This window comes from Staurois parvus, unplaced genomic scaffold (genome assembly GCF_062004578.1).
Source record: "Staurois parvus isolate SC_StPar_1 unplaced genomic scaffold, SC_StPar_1.0 ptg000099l, whole genome shotgun sequence".
Classification (NCBI taxonomy): Eukaryota; Metazoa; Chordata; class Amphibia; order Anura; family Ranidae; genus Staurois; species Staurois parvus.
Genome location: NW_028317895.1, coordinates 5698908 through 5718038, shown reverse-complemented (window position 1 = coordinate 5718038; position 19131 = coordinate 5698908). Strand labels below are relative to the sequence as shown.

Genomic DNA, 19131 nt, shown 5'->3' with positions numbered 1-19131 from the left:
GTGATATACACAACTCTGCCATACAGCACAGCCCTGCCTAGCAGAGGAGGGTACCTGATCTTTCTTTGCTGCAGCCTTACTTCCACTTACAGGTCCCCTCTCCACCCCCACCTTGTGACTTTTACAGCGAAAAGAGAAGCAGAAGACTGATGAGCTAATCTCTGTCTTTTTGCTCTGTCCTCCTTCTAACAACATGCCTCTTGCACTGTAGCATCCAGCTCATTGTACTATTTCCACCCTCCCCTCTTTCTTCCTGAGCTTTGCTGTACAGACTGCTTAGTTGACTGCAAGAGGCTAATACCAAGTCAAATTCAGGTACTTACACTGCTGTCATTGAAGAAAATATATGGAGTGTAAAATAAAAATAATCATAAATACCGTATTTTTCGCTCCATAAGACGCACCTGACCATAAGACGCGCCTAGGTTTTAGAGGAGAAAAACAAGAAAAAAAATATTCTGAACCAATGGACTGCAGACACAGTACAGGAGATGACCAGAGACTGCGGACACAGTACAGGGGATGACCAGAGACTGCAGACACCGTACAGGGGATGACCAGAGACTGCGGACACAGTACAGGGGATGACCAGAGACTGCGGACACGGTACAGGGGATGACCGGAGACTGCGGACACGGTACAGGGGATGACCGGAGACTGCGGACACGGTACAGGGGATGACCGGAGACTGCGGACACGGTACAGGGGATGACCGGAGACTGCGGACACGGTACAGGGGATGACCGGAGACTGCGGACACGGTACAGGGGATGACCGGAGACTGCGGACACGGTACAGGGGATGACCGGAGACTGCGGACACGGTACAGGGGATGACCGGAGACTGCGGACACGGTACAGGGGATGACCGGAGACTGCGGACACGGTACAGGGGATGACCGGAGACTGCGGACACGGTACAGGGGATGACCGGAGACTGCGGACACGGTACAGGGGATGACCGGAGACTGCGGACACGGTACAGGGAAGACCGGAGACTGCGGACACGGTACAGGAGACGACCGGAGACTGCGGACACGGTACAGGAGACGACCGGAGACTGCGGACACGGTACAGGAGACGACCGGAGACTGCGGACACGGTACAGGAGACGACCGGAGACTGCGGACACGGTACAGGAGACGACCGGAGACTGCAGACAGTAAAGGAGATGACCAGAGACTGCGGACCTTTGGGGACGGAGGGGGATCGGGTACCTGAATTTGACAGGTACCCGCTCCCACATCCGCGGAGTTGTCCTTCCTTCTTCTTCCTGCGCCGGCTTCTGTGACAGCCGGGTGCCCACTGCACATGCATGAGAAGTGCTGCGCTTTGTGAATGGCCTGGAGCCTTCTGGGACCTGTCATGTGTCCCAGAAGACGCCGGACCATTCACAAAGCGCAGCGCTTCTCGCGCGTGCGCAGTGGGCACTCGGCTGTCACAGAAGCCGCCGCGGGAAGACTGCAGCGCTGGAGCGAGGAACAGGTAAGGTCCTGCAGGAGAGAAGAGCTGAGCGGGCGGCCCGGTATTCTGACATGGTGACGGCAGAAATACTTGTCTAACAACTAACAACTTTTACAAGCATTTAGGCATGTTTACAGGCATCAATCACTTGGGTGTTTATTCATTTCATTGGCCATAATAATATATTCTGGCCATTGAAATTAATTACCACTCAAGCGATAAACACGCCTAGCATTAAGACGTGTTTAGGCGTGTTTACATGCTTCAAGCATTTTTTCTGCCAAAACGCTGCCTGGGTTTTTTTCCTGCCTGTAAACTCTGCGGCCACTAAAAGCTTCTAAAAGTGTATGTGTGCATGGACACATAGGATGAAATGGAGGGGCAGTAAAAAAAACATGGTAGCAGTAAAAAAAAAAAAAGAAGCCTGACGCCCCTAAAAGTGCCTGCAAAAATTGCCTGTGCGCATGAGGCCTAACACTCAATGGAGCACCAGGCTGGAGAGGGGGCAGGTGCAGCCACACCCTGAGAGCCAGCGCTAGCTGTCAGTCAGGCGGACAAAGAATATGCTCAGGGTTTTTCAAGAGCCTAGACTGTGACATCAGTTGACAGTGGGCTTTAGCCTGTTGATGGTTGGCTCCCAGGGAAGCAAGAGTAAGTGCACTCCAGTGGCCCGAAAGAGAAATATGATCAAAAAAGCTTTGGCCATACTTCTCTTTTAAAGAAAAGAGTGCTGCCACTGTACCGCAAGTGTTAAATGCTCGTTTAGGTCTAGGGGAACAAGTAAAGCAGTTTTACTTACCCAATCCCCATTCCTGCAGGCTACCTCAGGCTGTAAAGCCTAGTACACACGATCAATTTTTTTTTTACGTTCAACCCAGTGGGCTGAATGAAAAAAAAAGCTGAAAAATGCTGGAGGAGATCCTGTACTAACAATCCAATGATCTCCCCGCTGAGCTATTTTGTTTTGCTAGAACACACCGGTCAGCCACTGGCTGCCAGCACTGATTGGATGTCAATCTGCAGACCTTCTTTGATCATTCCCCTTCGACAGAAGCTGGACCAGCTGCCGTGCACACGGGCCGAATGTCGGCAGGCTTCTATTGAACTGCCCAATATTCAGCCCATGTGTATGGGGCTTAAGACTGGTCCCTGCAGCCCCTTTTCTCCTTTGCCCAGGTGATTGCAGGTCCTCTAATGTTGTCAAGTCCAATTCATGGTCTATAGCCCAACCAATATAAAAGTGTATGAATGTTAAAAGGATAATGAAAATAAAACTGACCCAAAACCAATAATATCTTCCCTTTATTAGTCTCTTGAGGCATTCAGTAATACGGTGGTCTTTTGTAATATACATTGCTTCTCTTGCATGACAGCTTTCTTGCAACAATGAAGTTCTGTCTTGAAATATGACTTGACATATTATTATTATTATACAGTATTTATAAAGCGCCAATGGTTCGCTCAGCGCTGTACATTACATATGACAGAATTAAAGGTGGGGTAGGGCTACAGGTACAAATGCTTCAGGTCTGGTGTGGGTCTACAGAAAGATATGCATGCAGATCTCCAGCCTGCATGATGTTACAAGCAGGGAACATATTTTACAGTATATATATATTGTATTCATGACATAGATTTTAACTATACAAGATAGACATAGGAAATTTTGGTGATATAACAGATAACTCCTGATTGACTCTGGGTGGTGACACCCACTTCACTGCATAAACTGGAAAAGAGAGATTTTTGCAGCAGACATTTCTTATAAAAACATATGTTACAGTAACTTTATACCACAAATCAACCTTTAGAAAAACAGTATTTGCAATTTTGCTTGATTTGCTTAACACATCAGCTCATGATCTTCCCAGTAGCTGGAACAATTTCATTCTAGATACTTAGTCTTTGACTTTGGCCTTTAATCAAGTCTAATGACTGATTGGCTGCAGTTTCTGTAAAATGCACATTAATTATGATGTCTCTTTCCGTTAAACACATTCATTGTGTTCTGTCTCCTGAAAATGCTCCCACACATGATATTTACCATTTATAGACACTTCCCCTTATTCCCCAACAACTGAAGAACCAACAACTACCCATTTTCACTGTGATCTTAAGGTTTTGTTCATTTAGACATAGGCAACTACTTTCTGACCTGTCATTTTACTAAAAACATTGCATGCTCAAAAAGAGAACTCTTGTCACATACAAAATTGCTTGTTAATTCATATGCTATTCTTTTATCCAGGGTTGATCTTTAAAGGAGAAGTATAGCCAAAGCTATTTGGGCTATACTTCTCCTATAAATAACAGGAGTGCAGTTTGTCCTGCACTCCTCTGACCCATTTTCATTGATGTCACTCAGCTGGTCCAGGCATAGGAAATTTTACAGTCGGGATCCACCCAGATGGACTGGCAGCTGGCTCAGCCTTTCAGCGTGTCACTGAGAGCCTAAGCAAGGCCCTCCTGCACCCTCCATAGCCTAGCGCTCCAGGAGGGGCAGAGAAGAAACAGTGATACTAACTGTCACCCCTCTCTGCCAAGAGTGGAGGGGGAGAACTGAGCGATCAGTGGTGTTTGATCACTCAGTTCTCGGGGTAGAGCTGGTAGGGGACAGATGCAGCTGGGATAAGTGCTGCAGCCATCTAGGTGAGTGTGATTTTTTTTTTTTTTTTGCTTTTCTCTTTTAAAAACTGCGAGGTTTTATGTTGAGGAAGCTTGACTGCTTCCCTGACATATTACAAATTTAACTTTAACAGTTCCAAGCACTTTCACCATCTGAACCCTGGCTAGTATGTGCTATTGATTGCTGTCATGAGATCTCACGACCAATAGGAAAACACTCTAACAAGGAACATGTCGTATTTGCTCCCTTTTGTCTGTTAAATATACTATTTCATTGAGTGTTTTGTTCACCCAGGTTCCTTTTAGATGATGTCATAAAATAGCAAATTCTGCTTTTTTCCTGCAACTGAAACTGATTGAATATTTTTCCAGTATTAATTTCCAGAAAGTACTAATTCCACCTAACTCAAACTATACACCAATCAGCCATAACATTATGACCACCTACCATAACATGACCACCCACCTAAAACTAAGTAGGTCCCCACCTTGCCACCAAAACAGCACTGACCCATCATGGCATGGACTCCAAAGATATGTTGTGGTATCTGGGACCAAGCCCTCGGTAGCAGATCCATTAAGTCCTGAAATTTGTGAGGTGAAGCCCTCATGGATGGGACTTGTTTTTCCAGCACATCCCACAGATGCTCATTTGAATTGACATCTGGAGAATTTGGAGACCAAATCAATACCTTGAAGACACTTTATCTTTTGGTCCATGGTCCAGTTCTGATGCTCATGTGCCTACTGTAGGTGCTTTTGGCTGTGGAGAAGGATCAGCATAGGCACCCTGACTGGTCTAGGGCGACGCCTTCCCATATGCTACAAACTGTGATGTGCTGTGTGTACTGACACCTTTTTTATCAGAACCAGTCTTAACTTTTTCAGCAGTTTGAGCTACAGTAGTTCTTTTGTTGGATCCAACTACATGGGCCAGCTCCCCACATGCATAAATGAACCTAACCTTGGCATTTAGGAGCATTCAGCGCTTTTATGTGTTTATTGGTTGCACATATACGCACATAAACTCTCGTGCAATGCAAACCACTATGAGTGTTTTTTATGCTGCTTATTCTGCCACCTTGTGTGCATGGACCCTTACTCAGAAATTTTCTAAAATGGCTGAAAGGGTATTTACTCTCAACCAGCATTTGTAGAGTTGTGCAATGTTGAAATTAAAGAGAGTCTTCACAATAGCTTGTATTTAATGGTGTAAGGTTGAAATATGGCAGAAATACAGGGTTTGCAAGGTAATGTGCTTTTTAGTTTTTTGCTGATTTGGATTGTTCTTTTCTCTTTTTAGATGTCACTGACTTTTCAGCCCCTCCTCCACTCTCCACTGGACCGGCAGTCCGGCCCCCTTGGACCACTGATCCCTCCTTTGCTGAGCGCTATGCTCCAGACAAAACAACCACTGTATTGACTAAGCACAGTCAACCAGCGACCCCAACTCCAGCGCAGAACCGCAGCTCAATCCTGCAGGCTGCGCAGCCTGCTCCTTCTGGGGAAAAGACTCCTATCTGCTCCCAGTGTAACAAGGTCATTAGGTGAGTACCTTGTGCAGAATAGAAAAGCTTGCACGCTGACTAAGATTGTGCTAATCCAGACCATATTGTATAGCCACAAGTAGCAATGGCTTAACTTTCCATAGAAGTATAAATATTATTTTCCTGTATATTGTTTTCACAGAGGGAGATACCTACTAGCGCTGGGTCGTTACTATCATCCCGAGGAGTTTACTTGTTCACAGTGTCACAAAGTAGTTGAGGAAGGTGGATTCTTTGAAGAAAAGGGATCCATATTCTGTCCAAGGTGCTATGATGTCCGGTTTGCTCCTAATTGTGCCAAGTGCAAAAAGAAGATTACGGGGGTGAGAGAAAGCTTTGTTTTTATTCTCCATTATTAAGCAGAGAGTTATCAATCATTTTGTAGAGATGTTTAATATGCTTTGTGTAAAGACTGGCCTATATTATCCCAGTGGTGTCATTGTTCCACTGTTTAAGTGATGAGTTGAGGCACTGTTTTTCATTTTAATTATTTTTCCTGTCCTCTGTGTACTATGCATCAAAACTTCCCTCATTTATTCAGAGTAGCATTGTAATTGTTGGTTTCGTAGGATGCCAGGTACAGTCTGGTTACTTGATAGTCCTGCTGTTTTAAATCCTTTAGAATGAATCTGATATTTTTTTGTTGTAGTTAAAACAAACATGTTATTTCTTGTTTGAAACAATTAACAGTCATTGCATTTCATTGTGTCAGAATGTTTGGTCTAAAACCAACATTTCTATTTAATAGCTATTATATTTCCAGATATCACTTTCATTTTTTGTTTTGGATAGAGTGGAGATTGATAAGAACCCCTGTCAGGTTTTTATTGCTGTCTGTGTCCCCGTTGGGGAGATTCACCCTCTCTGTTTGTCCAGTTTACCATTATCGCTGAAAGTTAAAATAAAAGAATGTCCCAAACTTTGGGTTGTCCCCAGAAAAGTAATAGATGGAAAATCTTCCTATGGGGATATTAGTTCTGGTGACCTGGTAGGCCCCAAGGGATTCCCTTAATTTGAAGCGATTTCCTGGAAGTGCAGTTATATTTCCCAATGGGACACAGATGGCAATAAAATTGACAGGGATAATACAGGGGTGTGGACATTTTTTTTAAAAAACTACTTGTCCAGGGACTAAATCGGTATCCCAATCTACTTTTCCCACATGACAATCTACTTGTCCTGATAAAAAATGTTTGTTTTTTTTAACTCAAACCTTATTTAAATCTGAGACGTTTTTAGGAATGTTTGGAACTTTTAAAATCAGCCACTGTGGGCTATGTGGAAGCAATCGGGTGGAAGCAATCGCCCCCGTTTAAAAATCACCTAGTATTAGTAGTTACAAAATGTTCGTACGAAGAAAAAAGTTAGATTTACACTTACCTTACCCCCTATCTTCGGCCTTTGGCATCTAGACAAAGAGGATGTCACATTTCTTCTGGCTAGATTCTGTGGAATACAGAGCAGTACAAATTTTGGAGAGGATGCTCTTGGAATGTGGTAAGAGTTTATGCTCAGGGATTTCACCTGCTCTGCATCTCTCAAAAAGTTACCCGGAAAGATGCTGACATTTGGCAGTCTGGAAGATGAGGGTAAGTCAAGTACAGTGCTCAGCATAAATGAGTACAACTCTTTTGAAAAGTAAGATTTTAATCAATATCTCAATGAACACAAAAACACTTTCCAAAATTTTGACAAAACTGAGTTTTATAGAACATTTGTTTAGCTCATTATATGAAAGTAAGTTTAATATAATTTAGATAACAACATTTTCAGTTTTACTCAAATTAGTTGATGCAAAAATGAATACACCCCACAACATAAAATACTACTTTACATTTAGTATTTTGTATGACCTCCATGATTTGTAAGGACAGCGCTAAGTCTAGGCATGGAATGAACAAGCTGGCGACGTATTGCAAAATCTATCTTTTTTCATTCTTCAAGAACGCCCTCTTTTGGAGCCTGGATGCTGGATGGAGAGTGATGTTAAACTTGTCTCTTAAGAATACCCCATAGGGTTCAGAAGACATACTTGGCCACTGAATCACTTTCACCCTGTTCTTCTTCAGAAATGCAACAATGGCCTAAGATATGTGTTTTGGATCATTGTCATGTTAGAAAAGTACACAACGACCAAGGGCACGGAGCGGTGGTAGTATCTTCTCCTTCAATATAGAGCAGTACATCTGTGAATTCATGGTTCCATCGATGAAATGCAGCTCCCCAACACCAGCAGCACTCATGCAGCCCCACAGAAGAATGTTGCCACCACCATGTTTCATTGTAGGCACCATGCATTTTTCTTTGTACTCCTCACCTTTGCAATGCCATACAGTTGTGAAGCTATAAGTTACAAAATCCTTTATCTTGGTCTCATCACTCCTGAGTACAGAGTCCCAGTAGTCTTCTTCTTTTTTAGCATGGACCCTAGCAAATTCTAAGCAGGCTTTTTTGTACATGGGCTTTAGGAGAGGTTTCCTTCGTGGGCGACACCCATGCATGCCATTCCTCTGCAGTGTATGCCATATTGTGTCACGGGAAACAATCACCCCAGTTTGGCTTTCTACTTCTTTAGCTAACTGCAGAGAACTTTCATGGCAAATTTCTTCAGCCCTTCTCTTCAGAAGACACTCCTATCGAGGTGTTAACTTCCATGGACAGCCTGGTCATCTCTGTGAGATGGTTGCAGTTCCATCTTTGTTAAATTTTTGTATCACTTTTGCTACAGTATTCTGACTGATAAGTAAAGCTTTGCTGATTTTCTTGTAGCCTTCACCTTTCTTGTGTAAAGAAATTATTTTCTTTCACAGGCCTTGTGACATTTCTCTACCATGCCATTGCTGACAGCATGAAATGGGAAGGGGTTTCTTTGTTAAGTAACACACTTTTATAATCAACTGTCTGCTGGACACTGTTAATGAATACTTAGACTCAGCTGTAGTTAAATTCTTGTTAAGTAGGATTATTTTGTCCAGAATTTACCTTTGCTTCTAAGATTGGGGGTATTCATTTTTGCAACATGGTCTTGAATGAATGTGTTATCAAAAATACTTTCTTGTGTGAGCAAATTAACAAATCTTGTTTGTAATCAATGGCCTGCATTTGGAGGAGTATTTTGTAGTATAGTGTCTAGTAGAAAATGTTGATTCTGAAAAAAAAGTAAAAGGTTTTCTGACACATCTTTTGGGGTGTACTCATTTATGCTGAGCACTATATAAATCTAACTTTTTTTTTCTTTCAAGGCATTTGGAGCTACTAACCATAGGAGGATTTTAAAGGGCTGGGGTGCTTGGACATTATATGCAGACCTTGAAAGGCCCATTGTAAGGTTAGGGCAGATGTTAAATTGATATTAAAGGCAGGTTTTTTTTTTTTGTTTAAAAGTAACAAACATATTATACTTACCTGTGCAGTGGTGTTGCAAAGACCAGCCCTGATCCTCCTCTTGTCTGGCAGCTCCTGGCCCCTCCCTTCTGCCTAGTGCCCCCATAGCAAGCAGCTTACTATGGGGTTTCCCAAGCAGCTCTGCGTGTCCATTCACACACGGAGTTTGGCTTGGCCCCTTCCCACCCCTGCTCTCTCCCCATTGGATCACTGGCTGTGATTGACAGCAGCAGGAACCAATGGCTACCACTGCTGTATCAGCCAATGAGGAGAATGAGACCTGGAGGAGCCACGGCTCTTGTGCACATCACTGGATCGAGATGGGTAAGTAAGATGGCTCAGGTAAGTTTTAAGGAGGACTGGGGGGATGCTGCACACAGAAGGTTTTTTACCTTCATGCATGGAATGCATGAAGGTAAAAAACCTTGAGTCTTTACAACCACTTTAAGTTTTGGTGGTTTCATTTAAAATTAGGTTACCTTTAAGAGCTTAGCTGAGAGAAGGGTTTAATGATTGGGTCAAGCTAGGGTTATGTGGTGTGGAGGGACACACAGGTGTCAAAATTGCATATGTCAAACGTACACTGCATATGTACATACAGGTGGATAGATAGACCTTTTTAACTGGCAAAAACAGTGGACTTAATTCAAAAAGCGTTAACACAAGGATAAGTATCTGTATTTTAGGCCATATCCCTGTAATTTGTCATTTCTTTAAATAAGTGTCCATTCCTTGGCATGTTAGCTTTGTATATTCTTGATGTCTATGCACCTCAGTTGTGCTGTTTGACTGTACAGTATAGTGAGGGTGGCAACACTTTTCAGAAATACAGTTCTAAAGGCTAAGTGCCACTGCTCTGGGTCCTACCTGCTGTTTTAATTGCTAGTGAATATCATCACATTAGCAACACCCACCCTGAGCTTTCTCCCTCTCATCGGCCTAGCTAAATTAAATGCCTTTCAAGCGGCATGACAACTCAGTAAATAGGTTTCAGGTACCAAATAAATAATAATAAAAAAAAAATATATATATATATGTGTATATATATATGTGTGTGTATATATATATATATATATATATATATATATATATATATATATACTGCTCCAAAAAATTAAAGGAACACTTTGAAAACACTTCAGATCTCAATGGGGAACAATATCATGCTGGATATCATTACTGTTATGAACTGGGTAATGTTTTAGGAATGTGAAAATTATCCACCTACAGAGGACTGAATTCAAAGAAACTCTGAAAATCAAAGTGAAAAAATGATGCAGCAGACTAGTCCATTTTGCTGACATTTCATTGCAGCAACTCAAAATGGTACTCAGTAGTTTGCATGGTCCCCATGTGCTTGTATGCATGCCTGACAATGTTGGGACATGCTCCTAATGGGACGACGGATGGTGTCCTGGGGTATTTCCTGCCAGATCTGGACTAGGGCATCACTGCGCTCCTGAACAGTCTGAGCTGCAGTCTGGCAGCATCGGATGGACTGAAACATGATATCCCAGAGGTGTTCTATTGGATTTAGGTCAGGCGTGTGGGAGCTATACAATGTTATCAATTCCTTCATCCTCCAGGAACTGCCTACATACTCTCGCCACATGAGACCGGCATTGTCATGCATCAGGAGGAACTCAGGACCTACTGCACCAGCATAGGGTCTGACAATGAGTCCAAGGATTTCATCCCAATACCTAATGGCAGCCTGTAGAGGTCTGTGCATCCCTCCATGGATATGCCTCCCCAGACCATCACTGAACCACCATCGAAACGGTCATGCTGAACGATGTTACAGGGAGCATAACTTTCTCCACGGCTTCTCCAGACCCTTTCATGTCTGACGCGTGCTCAGGGTGAACCTTCTCTCATTTGCGAAAAGCACAGGGTGCCAGTGGCGGACCTGCCAATTCTGGTGTTCGATGGCAAATTCTAATCAAGCTCTATGGTGCCAGGCAGTGAGCTAAGGGCCCAGTAGAGGACGTCGGGCCCTCAGGCCACCCTCATGAAGTCTGTTTCTGATTGTTTGGTCAGAGATATTCACACCAGTGGCCTGCTGGAGGTCATTTTGTAGGGCTCTGGCAGTTAAGGACCTTCTACGACCCTCTCCAGCTTTTCTAGAGTAATTGCCTGACTCCTGGGATTTCCTCCATGCTCTTGAGACTGTGCTGGGAGGCACAGCAAACCTTCTGGCAATCGCACATATGGATGTGCCATCCTGAAGAAGCTGGACTGCCTGTGCAACCTCTGTAGGGTCCAGGTATCGCCTGATGTAGTGACACTGACCCTAGCCAAATGCAAAACTAGTGAAAAACAGTCAGAAAAGATGAGTAGGGAAAAAAATGTCAGTGACACCTGTAAAACCATTTCTGTTTTGGGGGTTGTGTCATTGTTGCCCATCTAGTGCACCTGTTGTTAATTTCATTAACACCAAAGCAGCTGAAACTGATTAACAACCCCTTTTGCTACTTGACTGACCAGATCACTATCCCAGAAGTTTAATTGACTTGATGCTATACTCTGATTAAAAAGTGTTCCTTTCATTTTTTTTGAGCAGTGTATATATCAATGTATATCAATACCTATAGTTCTTTAATGTAGTTATTTCCGTTGCTGTCATGAGCTTCCATTGTATTCTTTCAACAACTACAATATGCATTGCTATATTCTATTATGTATATTGATACTGTAGAACTTTGTGTGATTTTTTTTTTTTTTTTCAACGTTCCAGTCTTACTTGTCATTCACATCAAATATACACTAAATTAACAATGGATAACTGACATACAATAGTAACATCTTTTATTTTTATGTCTATGTCATGCTGTTCAGTGTGTCATACTGGTTGTTGACATTTTATTATGTTTTTCAGGAGATCATGCATGCTTTAAAAATGACTTGGCATGTTCAGTGTTTCACTTGTGCCTTCTGTAAGACCCCCATTCGCAACAGAGCTTTTTACATGGAGGAAGGACAGCCGTACTGTGAAAGAGGTGAGCTGTATGAGAAGGGGATAGTATTGTTAATAGTTATACTTGGGTCTACCTGTAAAGTGTTTCAATAGGACTAACAGATATGTTATTGTACAGATTATGAAAAGATGTTTGGTACTAAGTGTCGGGGCTGTGACTTTAAGATTGATGCCGGTGACCGTTTCTTGGAAGCTCTTGGATTCAGCTGGCATGACACCTGTTTTGTGTGTGCGGTAAGCACTGCTTTATTTCTCCTCTGCAAGAAGTTATGTATGCTGATCTCAGTATTGAAGTAAAACATAATCTAAACATGGAATACAGAAACACAAACTAAGGAAGGTGATGGCCCTGTAGTCATTTAAAGACATGTTTGAACTTCATGTTTATAATATGTATGTATATGCTCCTTCATACTTAGTAATAAAGTAAAAAAAAAGTGCAGAATACAGTATGTGCAGTAGAGTAGTGGCTCTGAAACACCAGTCTGTGGACTGCTTCTGTGACCCATGTTGCCAGTCCACTTCATGTAGTTGGGTACTGATCAGAATAATTTATAAAATATGATAAACATTTTCTACTGTGAGTTTAATGCTCAGGATCCCATTTTGTTCTATCCAAAATAGAACTTACTTTAAAGCGGAGTTCCACCCAAAAGGGGACGTTCCGCTTTAAAAATTGGTCCCCCACTCCCCATTAAGGATTGGCACCTTTGGGGAACTGGTACCTGAATTTGACAGGTAACAGCTCCCACTTCCGCTGCGATCGCCTAGGCGATCGGAAACGGAAGTTGTCCTACCCTCCCTCCCCGAAGTCCTGTGGGACACGTGACAGGTCCTAGGAGACGACGGGGCCATTCAGGAAGCGCAGCGCTACTCGCGCATGCGCAGTGGGCACGCAGCTGTGAAGCCACAAGCTGTCACAGCCGGGTGCCCACACTGAAGATGCCAGCGCCTGGAATACAGGACGGCTGGTGAAACAGGCTGCGGCGGGGGCAACGTGGGATCATGGGACAGGTGAGTGGCTGTTTTTTAAAAGTCAGCAGCTGCAGTTTTTTTAGCTGCTGACTTTTATTTTCTTACAGAGTGAGTGGAACTCCGCTTTAAAGCTGAACCTAAACTGTTTCTTTTCTGCCATCCCTGGTTCCTTCATTCCTTACTCATCAACATGATAATACATTTTTTTAAATAACACCTTTCCGATTTCATTGTTTGCCTTCTCTTAGGCTCAGTGCTTCTTCACGCAATGCAAGTGAGTGGTGGGAGGGGTCAGCAGAGTGCAATACATACTGTAGCTTCCTAGAAAAAAATCACAGCACCCTGCTTCAGTACTCCCGTCAAGAGCCCTTGGCCCTTGGCCCTGATGCAAGCAGTGGACTGCCTGTTGGGAGGAGTTAAGCAAACATAAATATGCCCTAATGTTGCGCATTTCAGCACCCAGAGGGACCCCCAGAACCCAGTAGGCCTGCAGTATACAATTGTCAGCTTACAAAAAAACACATTGACTGCATCCCACAATGCAGTATAGGTCCTTAGCAAACAGTTGAGAGGTGTACCTTACTGTGTTGTGAGATGTGATGTGAGTATTCCCAAACATGGCTTCTTCCACTGTGAACGTCCTGCAGCTTTGGTTCAGTAAGCAAAAGCCATCGGTGTATAACCAAGTTCATTCACAAGGTTTGAGGTATGACTGTGATAGGTGTTCAAACATTTCAGGAGATTTGCATCCACTACTTGCAGGTTATCATAACTGAAACTGACACACTTTTGTTCTCTTTTTAGATCTGTCAAGCTAATCTGGAAGGCAAGACATTTTACTCAAAGAAGGACAAGCCCCTCTGCAAGACTCATGCCTTCTCCAATGTCTGAGTAGCTGGCTTAACTGCACATTGGCACACTTACACTCTCACAGACACGCACACATCATACACAGTATAGCTACCTGCATGATGTATGGGATCCAAAAGAGCCTTGATGGGTTGGACACCCATATACACATTCAGTTATGTTAGGAACCTGCAGTGAATGAAGAACAGGCTTAAATACAGTCACATTTCAGCTTCAATCCATTAGGTGCTAATCATTAATAAGTGATAGTCTCTGTGGTTTCTTTTGATCGCTTACTTTCAGGAACTGACAGAGAAAAGAATGTTAGAATAAATATATAGCAAACTTTTAGAGAGCTGAAAGAGTCCTCGCTAGATAATTATGTTAACCTTTTCAGAAAAACCTGTAACACAAAAGGTTGCCATGAGCAACGACACTTCAATGCTACATAGACATCAACACTTGCAGACTGCAAAACTTTTACTTTTAACATTCAGTATTGCAAAGTAAGAGACCTCAATGTGTACATTTTTAAAGACAATAGAAACTTACACTCCTTAAAGTATCTCAGACGAGGTAGGTGACGAGTGAATGAATGCAGGGGGCAGGTGGTTGAGAGCTTGCAAGTTAACATAGAGAAAATGGAGAACTATAGCTAGTTTACAATGTAAAGGGCTGAAACTGATACTGAAGGGAGGATAGTAGAGAGAGAAAGTTTACATAGGGCAAGTTTACAGATTTTGCACACACATTGGCTTATTTATGAACAGTGGGAAATGCAATAACTTATCAAGTACAGTAACCCATAGAATCCAGTTCACCTGTTTCAGGTTCTTTCTGATTATTATGGCACGCTGTACTTTACAGTTATAGTATTTTGTCTTACTAAATAAACCTGACTGTTCTACTTTGATTTTACTTGTGTATATAGATATATAATGCAGCTACATTATACATAGCGGATTCCTGTTACATTTTTCAATTGCCAGGCAGATTTATGAATTTAGCATAGTCAATATTGATATAAAATGTACAAAATGTCATCATCCAGGTGGAGTATAGAATAACTAATTCAGTCTTGCTCTTGATATAGTTCAATATGGTATAGATATATGGTATAAATACAACTTTGAGTAGTGTGGAATGCTTAGTGTCTGGGCTGTTTTGTATGCACTGATCCATTAGCTTAAAATCCTTGGGAAATCCTGCAGGCGTAACCTCCCATGTACCCCGACCCATAGGTAAGAGTAATACGTTATGTCCCTGATCTTAAAAAGAGTTAGTCCTCCTGGCTCCCCAGTCATAGACATAGTTCACATTAACGTGGCCCCATGAGCCGCGTTTGCGCTGGAATGGCATCCTATTCATTTGGATGGGCTTCTGTGCCTGCATTTTATGCAGAAAGTTTCCTGCACCATTTTTGAAATGCAGTGGCTGGGAAATCTCATGGTGCTTTTGCACCATGCGAGTTCCCTGCAGTTCTCAGACCTGCAAATGCGCTTTGTTTTTAGATGCATGGGGGTGCCATTAAGAATTAATGGCATCCCCACACGTTTTTAAATAGCATCGTGTTTTGGCTGCGGGTGGTTGTCGGTGTGGGAACAGGTGCGATTCCCACACCTGCAATAGTATGAACCAGGCCTGGGATCCCAAAACACCAGATGTGAACGCGGCCTTAGTGGTAAAGTGGGCAACACAAAAGGAACAGAACTACTGTAAAACAATAACATTGCAACATCCTTCAGATTGCTATAGAATAAAGAACTCACTAACCCCCCCCCCCCCCCTTCCTCCATTTTAGATTTAAAGTAATATTATTGCAAATAGGAACTAGATTACAATGTTTGATGCTGGAATAAAAAAAAAATGTAATGTAAATAGGAGGGTGTGGATTCAGTTTATTGTTTAAAGGCTCAAGGCTTTTTATCTTCATGCATTTCATGCATGAAGGTAAAAAAACCTTTTATATGCAGAATACTACCTAATACTTACCTGAGTCCCAGTGAGATCCAGCTATGTGCATGAGAGCCTCGGCTCTCTGGGGACTCTCCCTCCTGATAGGCTGAGATAGCAGTGGATCCCACTGCTGTCAATCACAGCCATTGAGCCAATGAGGAGAGAAAGGGGCCGGGCCTGAGCTGCGGCTCTGTATGTGAAAGTACATAAGCTTGGTTGTCTGTAGGGAGCAGGGTTGCCTATCCTAAAGCCTAATTCTAGCCACCGTCTTCTTTAGTTTTGGATAGTGTATGGAAGGGTTAGATTTTCTGTGGGGTAAACTGTTCTGTATGTCCTTGTTGAGGAGATTTTTGTCAGGTGGGCCATGGATTATACAATTCTCTTTCCTCCCAGAAAGGAAGGAAAATTGCTTGATTCCCCCATAAACACAATCAGCATTGTGTTATGCCAGTGGGGAGCCTTCCCTGCTGGCAGAACAGAATGATCATTGCTAGCGGCTATAACCACCAGCAGTGATCAAATGCAAAGGTCTGATGGGCTAGTTGTACTGAAGTTGGTCGAAGAACCAATTTCAGTACAACCAGCCTTCCCATAGTTGGTTCCAATTTTGGCTGGTCCCTACTGAATTGGCTGAGATTCAGTGCGTCTGTAGCCAGCTTTAGATTTTAAAGCTGTCTGCATTCCTATAGAGGAAATTTCTCTTTCTGTTTTGACAAGTCACCTGGACATTAAGAAGTTGGCAGAAATTTGACAAATGAAGAGATCATTGTATGGTTGAAAGAGGTTCTAACCTTATTACACTCTAGTCAAAACTGAGTTGAACTTGATGGATGTTGACTTTAAACAAGCTTCCCATTTTAACAGCTAGTTTATTGTCCCATTTGTCAGCTGTACCTATTTGCACATGTGCAGCTATATGTAAAGTGCAGTAACCCACAACATCCATTTAAATTTCAGTTATCTGTGGGCATATCAGTGAAACATAATTGCTGATTGGTTGACATAGCTTGTTGCACTTTTCAAACAATTTATAGCTTTATTAAATTAGGCAAACTAACAATGTCTGTCTGTGCTAAATTGATTATGTTCATGTCACTTTAGTGATCATGCCAAATCGATATGACTGATGTGTTGTGACATACATAGTTTTATCTCAGATTTCACTGTTTTCACTTTGCTGTAATGTTATGCACATTATTAAATGCTTCTTCATTGATGACAGATAAGTGTGTTTGTATCTTTAATGTACTTGGTCATTTTGCAGCATGCCAGTTCATGAAAGAAGAGATGTGGGGCTTCTGTCATGAATCTTGCTGTACTGCTGAAAAAGCTACTGGTGAAATAACCACAGATATTATTTTTATTATTATACAGGATTTATATAATGCCAGCAGTTTAGGTAGCGCTTTACAACATGAGGGCAGACCGTACGCTTCCAATACAAGTCAATACAGTAGGAATCAGAGGGCCCTGCTCAGTTGTAGCAATTTATCATTTAACAGGGCTGCATAGATATTATTTACTCCATATTATATTTACCAGTTTGATGAGATGTCAGACTAAATAGTTATTAATCCGAAATATCATGCTGTGTATCATGTTATTAGTATATTTTGCATGAATTACTTTAATTTTTAATGTGACTTTCATATTTTGAAATGTTGGTTCTTCTCTAATTTTGTTATTGTATCAAACCTAGATGACTGTAGAATAGCCACTAAAAGAGCAGAATAGCTACTAGAATGATAGCTTACACATTTTGTAGATAAGACATCAGCCACACAAAGAAGGCACTGTTTTTCAAAGCATTGGTGAGAGCATTGATTTGCATTGTGAGAAGCAGTGAAGCACTGCAGAGCAGGAAGCAGAACCTTCATATGGAATGAGCAAATATGACTTCCATTATGTACATTTATAATTACAAACTATACAAAGAATTTAACATGTATTACTAGAACATTAATGGGAAAATCGAAGTCTGTCAATTTTGCAAGCGCTTTACAGCATCTCAAGGAGCTTCTGTTAATCTAGGAAAAGAAATGGAGAACAATTAAATATCAGATCCAGAAACAGTGTGTGTAATAGCTAAATGTCACCCAAAACTTGCAAAACATGAACTAAGGCTTCACTTTCTGCTCCAAGACCATACTGTAAAACAACAAAGCACATTTTCACAAATAGCTTTTCACTTTCCACTTCCATTAGAGTTTTGTGTTTTTGCTTGGAGGTCTCCTAAGTATGCTAGATCAAGGAATAATGTGGCCTGGATTTATTAATTTGCAATGCTCAGTTTTTGTTATAGCAGAAGAGGAGTGGTAATGTATACATGTTAGAAATCTATTTCTGTGACACAAAGTAAAAAGGATGACAGGATGGCAACACATAATCAAAGTTTCAAAGGGTAAAAATGTTTCTTTTCTCTGGTTCTACCAGCAAAAGCAGCTAATAGATTTGTTACTAGTGGAATTGGGATGAACTTGGCAGAGTGGGATGGATAAGGGGATATTACTCTGGTCTTGCAGCTTATGCTGGCCATGCCGCCACCCAGCTCAACAAGCTTCGTTCTAAGGAGCCATAGAGAAAATTCTCAGCCAGTCAAACAGATGCAGTCACTGTTCAGGTATTCCGACAGCTGGCTGCCAGAAAGCAGTAGCTGGCAGGGAAGGCCCATGGGGCTATGCAAGATAAATCCTAATGTGTATGTCTAGCATTAAAGGATGAGTTCACCTTTGGGAACATGTTATATGTCCCACCTATTTTTAGGGCTCGTGTACACTGCAGCTGATGAATTCACGTTTAGGAGCTGTTCAGCGTTTTTTTCCAGCAGCCCCTGAACTCACCCTAATGTTTTCCTATGTGTCCATGTACACATCTTCGTTTACAGTCATTTACAGGTATTTGAGTTTACAGTCGTTTTTTTGAAGGCAGAAAACTTGCGTTCAGCAGTTGATTTTATCAGCGTTTCAAACGCAAAACGCTTGTAAATGCAGCAGTGTTTATAAGTGTTTGCACTTGAAAAATGTTTTTTTAACTCTTCCAGTTCCCGATGCTGTCAAGAGCCTTTTTTCATCATGAAAAATGCATGCAAAGCGTTTTCAAGGTACTCAAATGGACAAAACACTGAACACAGGATGTTCCTACCAAGCTTGTCACACATTGTAATGACCAATTCACACCTCAGACCTCTCCCACCCTTGGAAACAAAAGATATCCTAATGACCATTCACACCTCAAATTCCTCATGAAGACCCCCTGCCAGGTGGCCTTAATGACTCACTCCAGCAGACACCTTCCCACCCTTGAAACAAAAGAAATGTTAATGAGCAACTCACAACTAAGCTAATCTCAACACATA

At 42.1% G+C, this 19131-nt stretch overlaps 1 protein-coding gene across 2 annotated transcripts in view; it reads left to right on the top strand.

Moving 5' to 3' along the window:
- PDLIM7 (PDZ and LIM domain 7) overlaps positions 1-17002 on the top strand; it is a 164701-nt gene extending 147699 nt beyond the window's left edge. For both annotated transcript variants that reach the window (XM_089671137.1, XM_089671136.1), the window contains exons 7-11: positions 5392-5635; positions 5778-5958; positions 11898-12018; positions 12115-12230; positions 13776-17002. In XM_089671137.1, coding sequence (XP_089527263.1) covers positions 5392-5635; positions 5778-5958; positions 11898-12018; positions 12115-12230; positions 13776-13862 — 749 coding nt within the window. In that variant the 3' untranslated portion in view covers positions 13863-17002. The remainder of the gene's footprint in view (positions 1-5391; positions 5636-5777; positions 5959-11897; positions 12019-12114; positions 12231-13775) is intronic.
- Positions 17003-19131: the final 2129 nt, after the last annotated feature.